This window comes from Glossina fuscipes, unplaced genomic scaffold (assembly GCF_014805625.2).
Source record: "Glossina fuscipes isolate IAEA_lab_2018 unplaced genomic scaffold, Yale_Gfus_2 28, whole genome shotgun sequence".
Classification (NCBI taxonomy): domain Eukaryota; kingdom Metazoa; phylum Arthropoda; class Insecta; order Diptera; family Glossinidae; genus Glossina; species Glossina fuscipes.
In genome coordinates, this window is record NW_023998423.1 from 15,927,053 (window position 1) to 15,939,668 (window position 12,616).

The window sequence follows — 12,616 nt, forward strand, 5'->3', positions numbered from 1 at the left end:
AAAGAAACAAAAAACACGACCCTTTTTCTCTTTCTTGTTCAGTTTATTTAGAAATATATATTAGTTTTGATTTTTAGATGCCAAAGCAATTTAACCATAATTACTTTTAATTAAATTCAATTGTTTTGCATCACGCTTTATACGCAACACACATCAGCAACGCAACGCAGTTAGTTCTATTTCAAGTGTTGTTCGCACATTGCATACCAGTCAGTGCACAAATCAATAGAAAATGAAAATTATTTTATATATATACAATATTTTTTAATATTCTTGCAAAAACAAAAAAAAAAAAAAAAAAAGAAAAGCAAAACCAGTCTCAATAATAAAATATTGACCCAATTGTAATAACTTTTGAATTTTGTAAGCAAGCAAAATTTTGTTGGCAATCGGCCAATAAAATGCCCAAAATTTTTAATTTCAATTTTATTCTGGTTTATTTTTATTTTCACTTTTTTGTTATTGATTTTTCTGCAATTATTAGAAATTCAAGGCGAAATTATATATTAAATTTTTTTTTTTTTGCTTTTTTCGCCAGAAATAATTTTTATTGCATTTCGAAAAGCGATTTAAAGAGAATATCAATTTAACAAATTTAGTCCCTATACTATCGAATTAGGCAGTTCAGGTATGAGCAGCAAATGAGCAAACAGTCCAAGTATCCAAATTTGCAGATAACGCGAAATCGAACTTCAATTAACAAAAAAAAAAAAAAAGAGAAAGAGAAAGAGAAAACTAACGAATGATGTCGACAGTACTACTATTCACGCTGCTCTCATTTTAATCCCAATGTCGTTCTATCACTATATCCCTAAACCTTTGAGCTTGAAATATTTCCAAAAAGTTCCTTTAATCATCGTACTGCAGTACACTTAAGGGATGTTCAGAAATCTACTCCTGTAACTTGCAATGGTGGACAAAATCTCACGAAGGCCAAAATCTTTCCAAAATTCGATGATTCCCATGCGAAGTGTCTAACCCATTTAACAAGTATCCTTAAAAACCTTGAGAACATGATATCAATTAAATATTTAACTTAATTTTAAATGATTAGCTTAATCTAGCGCGTAACCTATCTTTAAAAAAAAAAAACGGGGGCGACCTACCTTGGTCCTACAATTTTTATTACACTTTCTTAAAAGAAATCTTTCCCTGACATTTGACGCTTTTTCTTCAAAAAGTTTTCAGTTTGGATATCGCTTTGATCCATTTTTACCAGCTCACGAGATTTACGTTGACGTGTTTCCTAGAAATCGATGGAAATTTCAAATTTTTGTAACAAGTAAAAATGTTATTGTCGGACACGGCCCACTATTAGTTACCTTAGACTACTTCGGTTAATTACTAATACAGAAAAAATGGTATGTTATTTCTACGTAAACACCTTGTACCTTCGTCATATTGGAGTATAATCAAACGTCAACTTGGTCTAAGTGTAAAAATTTACTTGTTAAAGCTTTTATTATTTTCCAGTTGCTTCCGTCTTGACACACCATTAATTGGGCTTTGTTGCATTGGAAGGACTTGCTTTCATGGAGTCCCTGCAAAAGATGCGATCTATGCGAACCAGATTCCCCATGGCCGATTTACTAAAGACAAAATTTTATCACAAAATATTAAAAACTACTTCTTTTTGGCATATAAATCCTTATTTTTCCTTAGAAAATAAAAAACCTTACTGGGTCCACGTCTGGTGAGGTTAATTTTTAAAACCAATTTTTATTGCGAAAGAGTTTTCACTAAGAAGTGCTAAAAATTAAGTCTTTACCATACTGAGATTTAATTTCCGTAGGAAAGGTTATAACACAAGGGCTTCTGAAAACTGCCCCAAGTGGGTCAAGATACATCAGTATGCCAAACCTCCTCGAAATATTTCGAAAATTACGAGCTATAGGTTGAACACAGGAATACATGGACAGACATTAGACAAGCAGACATGCTTAGATCGGTTCCGAAAGCCGTTCTGAACCACCATAAATGTTGCAGGGTATAAAAAGCATTAATGAACTTCGTCGTTCCTTCTCTCTCTCTCTTTCCCTCTCTCTCTCTCTCTCTCTCTCTCTCTCTCTCTCTCTCTCTCTCTCTCTCTATCTCTCTCTCTTTCTCTCTCTTTTGAACAATAACGATGTTTGCATTACACAGCAGCTGGTTTTTTCTATTTTTTTTTTTTACATTTTCGTGAGTCATCTTCTCTGCCTTGGAAGTTTTTACGCTATCTATAAAGTTATATGCAGTACCATCAGCGAAGACTGTCTTTAATATTTTCAATATTTTCCCCTGCATTTGATTTCGTTTTTATACACAATTTCAAACTACCTTATAAGCAAACTTGCAAACTTACAAAAAAAATTTTTCTTTCGCCAAATACAATACGTTGACTATTACATACTGTGATCAAAAAGCAATAAGACTAAATTCTTCTTAATTATCCTGGTACGCTGCGTTATGAATACTTTTCATCAAGAGATATAATCTGAGCTTTATCAGTCATTTGCGTGAAGCTACTCTTTAGAATTCTCGAATTTTTCGTCGCGATAAAGCCCCTTTTCGGACTACTTTGACTCTTAGGGATGCGTGGGTTTAGGAGGCAAGAAGTGATGAGGGAAGCATAACGTGCTGTCATAGCCCAGGAAGTATGTACTCCGTACGTACGTTTTCCTTTACCGCTCGAACATTCACTTGCAAATCGTGATTGAGCTATGGTCTACCGCATGGGAAAGTGGACCCAAGAGTGCCGAAAATTCTCATTGCTTTTCGATCACACCATAGGTGTGACGAAGCAAATTACTAGACTTCAGACTTCTATATGCAACTGAGGAAATAAGCTATAGCCCAGTTTTGCAAAATAATTATGTTTTGTTACTAACTCTAATGATTGTTGCTCTAAAGCATATTTTGGTAAGACTTTGTTCAACAAGTAAAAAAAGTAATCCTTAAATTGTTGGCATAAATCCATAATTATCATCCACGCAATTTGGGGATATAACGAAACCATAAAATATCAAATAACCACCGCGTTACAGATGGCTCATCAATTAGCGGTTTTGAATATTATGCAACCAGTTGCTTGGTTTGTACTCGCATTGCCGTGGTACAGAACACTTCCAAGGGTACATACGAAATCTGTTGCTATAGAATATTGCTTTGAAAACGGAACAAATGCAGGCGTACTTGACATGACCTATCAATCGATAAATAAAAACTCTCCCCCAGTCGAAGACTACTTGACAAAAAAATAGCCCTAAGTTGAGGCATAAAACAAAGTTAGAGAGACTTTTGTTGGATATGTCATAAAGGGAAAAGCGTTAGTTTTTAAATTCGAAATCGAAGTTGACCACACTTTTCGTGATCAAAAGTGCAGTTTTAACAATAGCCCGACAAACACTTGTTTACACTATTTATTCGCAACATTCGCATATATGTATGTGGTTGTTCATATATTCATATATTTCACAATATGTGCTGTTTATGAGGTATTCTTATGCGTTCTAAACATTCTGACAAACTTAGCATATCACTCACCTTTGCTGGAAACAATAAACAGTTTCTTTAAACGTTTAATTTTTATAGTTGCTGACCACCTGTAACGGATGTTTTTACCATATATGAACGCATGTAATTTTTCTCAAATTGGCTTAGCTGGTAATTGATAAACTGCGCTAATGCTTTATAACTTATTTGTATTCATTGAAGTGTCGTTGAGAAATTACTTCTGTACTTAAAATTGTTTCCGTTCAACTCATTAAGAGGATACGTTTAGCACTTGATGATGTTTGAAACTTAATTTCTTAGCTCAGGCATATGTTATAAATAATTTATGAATTTTGCATTTCAAGGTTATTATATTATTACGTAATTCTTTCTTTTGGACTTTCTTCAATTCAAAAACTTCGTGGAGTTTTTCCCAACAAATTATGATTTCATAGAACGTTCGAAATATAATTGAAAAAAAAAAGAAAATTCTTGTAACCTTCGCTTCGAAGAAAATTCATTACACTTGATAATATCGCTTGGATCAAGGCGAAGAATGCGCAAGGAATTCGTGACGTTTGCGCAGTGAGGATTTATCTCAATCAGCTGCACACAAAGGATCCGTTCGTGTCTTTGTTTCCTCTTCTTTTTCTTTTTAAAATGTCGATATTAAAGAGGTGCCATGCTCTGATCGATTAGCTGATAAGACAGTCTATGAAGTTCTTCAAGAAAGTGAACAAGACCAGTATATTCCATCGTGGCGAAAATAAGCATTGACCGAAACGTCCCCTTTGAACCATTCGAATGAGGCTGCGGACACAGAGAAAAAAAGAAGCTTAATAAAATCATGATACCACGTGAATCAACAACCTCGGAAAATTGGAAATCGCCATTGGAACGCTTTCTGAATCGAACCATTTTTGAAGACTCTGATATTGGGCGATGGAAAATTTGTAACATAGAGCAATAATGGACGAAAAAATTCGTTATACAAGATGGACGAAGGTATAGAAACGGTGACAAAGCTTAGATTGCCGCTACGTAAGACAAACAATCGTTTGGGCTCCGCGGGAGTGGAGGGGAATTGTGAGCTGCTCTAGGATAGCCAGATGATTGACTTCAGCCTTTACGGACAACGACTGATCCAATTAAAGTGAGCTTGTGAAGTGATCAATATGAAATGCGAGAAGAATAAATTCAAAAATTCGATTCTCCGAATCAAGTTACTATTTAAACGTCTAACACTTTGTTCGCGGTTTTCTCGAAACCAAATTTTCTAATTAGCTCACATAAGCAACGTCAATACTCAAACGACTAAAAAATTTGTAGGATTTTTTTATGCTTGACTTACTTTAATACTTTGATATTTCACGGTTACATACGATTTTTCACACATTCAAAAATAAATAATTTTTTTACTATACTTGACGCCATAGTTTTAATATTTAAAAAAAATTGGATGAATAATATGTCAAGAATTGTTTCTAATTCGTTGAGTAAGAATCCAGCCGAAGTGACGCTATTAACCTTAATCATACCATGTTGTTTTTTTTATAGCGACGTATCTCTCAATCACTAATGGGACTTCTGGTAATAATTATTATTTCCCTTTATAGTTTCCGTTTATAGTTTAAAGTCGTTTATTTATCCAACGAACCCATCCATAAGCATAAAATGCACAGAGGAAATATGTTTTTGTACTCCACACCATTTCTGGTACAAGAATACTTCAACTCTGTGCAACATCCAGAAGGATTTGAGATGTACCCATCTTTTATTATAGCGATCAATTTGGAATCACTTTTCAAATTGAGCTTGTCTGTCCATCTGTCCATCTTGTTTTCTTGTATTCGCTCTACAGGCCGCAATTTTTGGAGATATTTGCATGAAATTTGGTGCACTGACATGGTTTAGCCTAAGGACGAACGTCATTGAAAATGGCTAGGATCGGCCCATTTTTTCGATCGCTTTCCATATAACGTTTCGCTCAGTTTAAAAATTCGTTCTATTTATACCAGCGGAGGGAAGGAGAGGTGTAGGTTGGTAGGTTTAAGGTTGCCTTTTTACTTCTTTGATTTCGAATAATATAAAAACAAAAAATCTCTGAAAGATTAAAAGAAATTCATTTGTTGGTCCAAGTTCTGCGTAAATTTGCCTTCAATTTATTCCTCTTAAAGAACTTACCAAATTTGATATGGTTGGCGGTTGCTATTCTAAAATGATATACTCAGTTCCTCAGTGCATCTCTGTCCCAAACTCTACGTCAATCGGGTCTCACTTGTGTGACTGTGAGGCGCTTCATGGTATGGTTTGTTATTAAAAGTAAAAAATTTCATTTCAATATTATGATTGACTCCAAATTTACCAATATTTTTTTTCTTTAGTGTTAACTGTTAAGTTAGAGTAAAGTAAATGTAATAGGAAATAATCAAAAATCAAAATTCAAATCAGTCTCAAAGTCTCAAAATGTTGTTTATCGAGTTAAAAAGAAGTTAAAACAAAAACCTGATAATTACATGCTTACAAGATAACATTTTACCTTAAGATAACTTGAGCGATATCCTTTTGAGCTCAAAGTGTTCATAAAATCAAAATCGCTAACACCAATATTGCGGACTGCCTTGAAGATACGAAAGGATTTTTATTGACCAGTTAAGCATGTCGACCACTTTAGCGATAGCGAGTACGCTCATCAAACGCATAGTAAGTGTAATGAATTGACAAAATGACAAAAATATATTCGAAAATATATCGTTATGGCAAGTACACACACACACACACACACACACATTTACAATGATTAAATTTTATGAGAAAATTTTGACAACGTAGGGTTTAAAGAACGGATAGTGAGAATAGTTCCTCCTATGAATATCTCATAGATGACTCTACCTGGTGGCTCTCTTCTCTTTCATAATTTTCTTTTTATGTTCTTAAGATTTCATGGTAGGCCTTATAGAACAAACATAATTTAAGCAACTGTTGAATAGCTTTGATGACTCTGATCGTAAATAATACAAAAAGAATACAATAGATTTTAAATTGTGAATAGACAAAGTAACAACAACAAATTACATTTAAATGAAAAGTGAAAAGAGCTGAACAGCATATCAAAGATATTACAGTAACAATTCGAAGGAGAAATGAATGAATGATCACGGTACGCCATATACGGAATAAATGAAAATCTTAGTCATACATAAAAAAAAACAAAAACAAAGAAAGAGAGAAGTTTCGTCCGCATAAACATAGTGCAGATGTATACATATATACATATATATGTGTGTGTTTAAGAACACCCGTAAATAAAAAGCTTAAAAAGGCAAAAGTTTCTTGTAAGCAACGATCGACTATCATGTGTACGTATATAAAGTAGAGGCACAAAACAAAAAGGAAAGAATTGGAGTCACATTAAGAAGCATGAAAATGAAGCATGACGAAAAAAAAAAGAAGAGAATAAGGAAACACAACAATGAGGCTGCTTGTTTATAAAATCACAACTACACCATTACTAATAAAAAAAAAAAAAAAAAAGAATAAATAAATATAAAAAAAAAAGAACCGCCATAGTCGCTGTACTATAGAATATAACAATAAAAGCGGAGAAATATTTATAAGCAAACAAACAAACAAAAAAAACATAAACATATTTTTGTTGCTTTTTCACGGTGCATTAAGTACGGCAGGCCTCGAAGTTGCACGCAAGCATTCACGCATACAGATGCTCCGTTGATTTTTTTTTTTTTTTTTTTTTTTCCGAGGGATAAAAGTCAACCGAAACATATACACATTTATATAGAGGAGAGTGATGTGTACGTGGTTTACATATATAAAGACAGACATTGAAACAAACATGCAATATATATAACTACGTAGATGCACACATATATATATGTACACATGTATGTATGCATATATATATATATCTATGTATATATTTATGTAATTTTTATTTATATATTTGTATGTAGATAGGCAAGCTGTTGCGAAGAAAAAGGGCATCAAAAGCATATGATTCTGGATAGAACTGATTTAGACAAGATTCGGGAACATGTTTATTTGTTTGTGTTTATGCGTGCAAGCGTTTATGAGAAAAAGCAAAATAGCAGCAGCAGTAACAACAACAACAATAATAACAGCAACAGCAATAAGATTGCTGTGGTAAATAATAAGAGCAATAGCATCTCACATCTTTTATAATAATAGGATTTAATTTCTTTTCCGTTTTGTTTTTCACTTTTATTGCATTTAAAATTTGTACCAAAGGAAAGGACAGAATTGTAAAATGAACTTTTTTTTTTTGTTTTTTTTTTGCTTATAGTTATTATTCATTTGTGATTGTGTGTATGTGATAAATGTATGTTTATGAAATATTTATAAAATTATTATCGCCCTGTTGTTCTTAGTATGGCAATTAAACGAAATAAAAAAAATAAAAAAATTAAAAAAAAAAAAAGAACATGATTGATGATTTCTATGATGCTCGTGTTGCTCGTGTTATTCTTCTTTTGCTCCATTTCAATTTATTGTTAATAATCATATGTAATAGCCAACAAGAACACTATGTATACAACAGCATCATCAAATAGTTGAGACATTATAACAACAACAAAACATTATTGCAAGAAAACTAGTATAAGGAAAGCGAAGAGAGCCTTAAGTTCTAGAAAAAAGTTATTATAATAATTATCTATAACATTAACATGAGCAGCATCACTCTCCATGTTGTCTTAACTATTAATTAACATTACAAAGAGAACTGAGGGCTGTGTGTTTAATGTAATAATTGCATGTCTGTGAATTTTATAGCAAAACTACAACGAAACTTAAGGTTTCTCATGTTTATTATCTTTAAGACTTGAGTTAGTTGAAAAGAAAATGAAATTACGTATGTATTAATAAGTGCATGTTAAGGTAGCCCAAGAGCTACTTCAGATGCTTAAGTCAATCTTAATACAAGTTCGTTGGCTTTACAAGTATTTTGAAAAAATTAATTTATTCATTAAACGAACTATTAAAGTTATATAAAATATTTTATCATCAGCGAACGCGAGGCATTGAAAATTATTCTAAATTGCCTACTTTCAGGAGTAAATTAGCAAGAAATCGCAAACTACTATCAGGAGCGAATTGTAAGTAATTTTAATGTTTTACCATTAATTTGCTTAAAGTTATTCATATTTAGTGTATAGGGCAGTAAAATACTGACTATGCAGGAGGTTACAAGAAATTTACATTTCTTGGAGCGCTTCACTAGAAGAGAAGATGCGTCAATGTTAATACTAGAATGGATTGATGGGGTCCTATCACGCGTAATAATTGACTTCTCTGAGTGTTCGTAATTCTTCCTTAAAGCATACACAGACAACCAAGTTGTCGACATCGGAATACAAAATGATGTTCGTTGAACGGAACATAAAATGTATCCACAGAGTCGAAAGATGCAGTCAAAGGCTTAGGTTTCGTAAAGCGATGCAAGAAATTCTTCACTACAGCTGATATCCCTGGCAATTACGCCGCTTATACCTACATGTGGTGCGGGAGCCTACAAATCCTGTTTGGAGCTGCTCAGATGCTCATGGACGGCGAAAATTTATCCTCTGTAACGCTTATGCTCACATAAAGCGAGGCGTGTCGGCCAATTAAATATTTTCTCAGAACCACAAGACTTTCCCTGCGTCCTCACGCACTCATTATGGAATTGCCACACTGGCGGCGTCTAGAATAATCTACCAAATGGTGATCTTTCCCACCTAATATTCCCGCTTTTAAGCCAAATGTAAACAAGCCCTACTCCGTTTTTCCATCTTTTTTTACCTATAGCTCTTCCTGACCATAATCGTGCCCTTTACTTCTTCTGAGTGGCTTTTGCATATAACATATATAGTATATCTAGCGTAAAATATCTTAGGACGGTAAGATAATACTTCTTTCTATAATGGAACAGCCTTGGAAAAACCTTGAAAATGACGCTTCGAGGATTATATCAACATCGACGATCATAAGGCAAAAAGGCTCTAAAGAAAAAGAACATCAACTTGTTGCCTAAACGTAGTCCGCAACTAAGAACTTAACGCTTTGCTCTCAACTGTAAAAGAACCTCCTCTTAACTAATTTTATTTATTTATTCATCGTTGGCGCCAAAGACACCATTCAGCCATACTAAGCAACATAGCACATTAAGACTAAAGAGCTTGAACTGCACTATTGTAGGGAAGATCAACGAAGTACAGCAAACTTAATTTTTGAATGAAAAAAAATTTTTGCCACGAATATTTTTAGGCTCAAGGTATTAGCAAAGTGAACTTAAGCCAAACTACGACATTATATATCCGAGAATATCAACCAGAAAAGGAAGTAAATTATACAATATAGGTATTAAAGTGTTGAAGACAAACGTAAGCCTACATGGAATTTACATAAAGTGTTATGGGCAAACATAAGTCTATGTAGCTATGTTACATAGTTATTTATAAGGTACGGTCTACCGGATTCACATTCGAACCCACGGTCAACGACCTGGCAGTCACGAATCTATTCACTATACTATGCGGTACTTCACGTTTATCACTGCATCTCGCAACCTACTCGCAGAACACATGCTGTTACGCCGTTCTTGATCTTCCGGATCGTCTTCTCGGGGAGAAACATTCCCCCAAAGTTTGGAGTTACATTAATTTTGTGAAAACGTTCGCCATATCTAGGAGGAAGCTCCAAGAGAGTGTAAGATATACATAATGTGAATAATCGCAAGTACCGATTTAATGTCTCTCCGAGCATCTTGAGGATATTAATTTTGTTATTCAGTTGCTCGGATACCGCACAACTCCTTTTGGATGTTTATATAGCTTCCATTTTTCGAATGTCTAACACAAATAATATTTCGATAGAAAGGAAAAGTTAACAAAAAATAATTCTGAACCGATTTCTTCAATCAAACAGACGGAACATGGTACTATAAAGATGATCATAATGGAAGAAGAGAGTAAGTGAAAGGAGATCTATTGGAAGCCTTATATGTCTTATATGTAAGAAAAATTTCCAAAAAAACAAGTGGAAGTCAAGCTGGACGTAATAACTGAAGAGCGTCTGTTGTATAGATATTTTGCCCTCCGCCAATGCTTCAAGTGCCAGCCTGAACTTTCGAAATGACCCTTGAGAAGCCATTGGTTTTTCTAAGAGACCCGAAGGGTGTGATTTTTCAAAAGAAAGCCAAGGGCATTCAGTATTCTCGCCTCGGCATGATTGTTGTATCGGATAGGGGTTTGGCGGCCCTAAACCTACGAAATGGTAATCCCTCGCATCTTGGCGAGTGATCCAAACATTCATCTTCCGCATCACGAACAATCGATGGAATCAATTCTTGTGTCCAAAGTGGTATCCACGTAACACCCTTAGAAATATTATACCATTTTGAATAACCTCACTAAGAGTAACCGTTTTGCTTAAAGCCTTTTATTGCAAGTACGCGCTGGACTCTTTGCCTATTTCAATTAGCCCGTCTCTTGATGTGGCGCCGTACGTTAAAAGCGTTCAAAATTCAAAAATTTGTTCAAAACAGTTGTGAATTTTTTTTGACTACCTTTGCGAAACCAATGCGAAAACTTTTAAATTGTTTACAGGTTTTCTGCGTCCGCTATACACAAAAGTTTAATTTAATATTATAGAGACTTAATTACCATGCTGCGGCATTCTGAATTAAAAGGATGTCAAACTTTTTTACCTTAACATCTTTCGCCGCCTCGTTCGCTCTGTCACTTTTTCCTTTTTGTTTTTTCTCTCTTTCTGTAGCAATGCAGGTGATTTTTAAATTTTTGCATCGTTTTTCGTTTTTTTTTTTTTTTTTTTTTCTTTAATGTAATGAGAAATGTTTGAAATGAAATTATTATGCAAATGTCATGTTACATATGCATAAATGATTTTCTGTGTGCATGTATGTGCAAAGTACATAATTAAGACCCTGCAGTCAGTGTCAGAGTCATTTGAATTATTAATCATTTTCCCGTCTGTTACTTTAAAATAGAAAAAGAGGGAGAGGATTTATATATATATATATATATAAATATATATACCGTACATACATATGCGTACATACCCCTAGGAGTCAGTCAGACAAGCATGAAAAGTATTACAAAAAAAAGAAAAGGAATAAATAAAGAAAACATGTTACGGTATTTCACACTGGAAATGAAACGAACGTTTTACCGTTTAAGTCAATTACGCAACAATTGATGGTAAAAAATGGGGAAAGTAAAAAATTTTCATTACACATGGAAAGGAAACATTAATCATTAGATATAATTAGTAAGAAAAGAAAAAAAAAAAAAAAAAAGGAAAAAATTATCACCCACTGTAGGTGGGCGTCACAGCTACATAAATGCCTTATAATTAGTTATTCTCCACTTGAAATACTTTTGTATTATTTTCAGGTTCCTCTAATTGAACCGAAAGATGAACCTACGGTCATTGTATTTGATGCCGGCCATCATCATCATTATCATCATAATAATCAACAATTACATCCACATCAGGATCCTTATGCTGTCGAATTGTCACAATGCCATTACGGTGATAGTGAATTCGTACTTTCCCTTGTGCTCAAGAACAATAATTGGCACGATTTGAGTGATACCAGAAAGGCCAAGGTATTGGGGAAATTATCTCAATTCTTTGCCATACCCAAGGTAATAAGAAAATACACGTACATCACAATAATACACCAATACATACGCATACATAATATTATATTGACACCTATGATGACGCTTAAGTCACATGAACCAGGTGGCTGTTGTAATGCAATGGAATTTCATTTATATTGCATTTACTTTTCCTACAATAATGCACGTATCCGTTTAATTTTCTTCCTATTGTTCTTGTAATTCTAGGAATTTATAACAATGGAAAGTGTAACAAAACACGGACTGTATGAAATGCAAAAGTATTCTGTGAAAAGAGGAACTAATAAGTGCCATCATAATAATCGCAAATTGGGACGTGTTAACTTTATTGTAAGTATATATCAGTCAGTAGTAAGATAAAAGAATAAAAGGGTAGATATATTCACACGCATAGCAGACTGCATAGCAGAGCACCTATTGTCATTACAGAATATGAATGCTTTGAACACGTTGAAGGGTGATTT

General features: G+C 33.8%; 1 protein-coding gene across 5 annotated transcripts in view; it reads left to right on the forward strand.

Moving 5' to 3' along the window:
- The window catches only part of LOC119636361 (serine-rich adhesin for platelets), a 126,733-nt gene that overhangs the window by 98,699 nt on the left and 15,418 nt on the right, over positions 1-12,616 (forward strand). For all 5 annotated transcript variants that reach the window (XM_038031673.1, XM_038031674.1, XM_038031675.1 and 2 more), the window contains 2 exons: positions 11,901-12,155; positions 12,360-12,482. In XM_038031673.1, the coding sequence (XP_037887601.1) occupies positions 11,901-12,155; positions 12,360-12,482 (378 nt within the window). The remainder of the gene's footprint in view (positions 1-11,900; positions 12,156-12,359; positions 12,483-12,616) is intronic.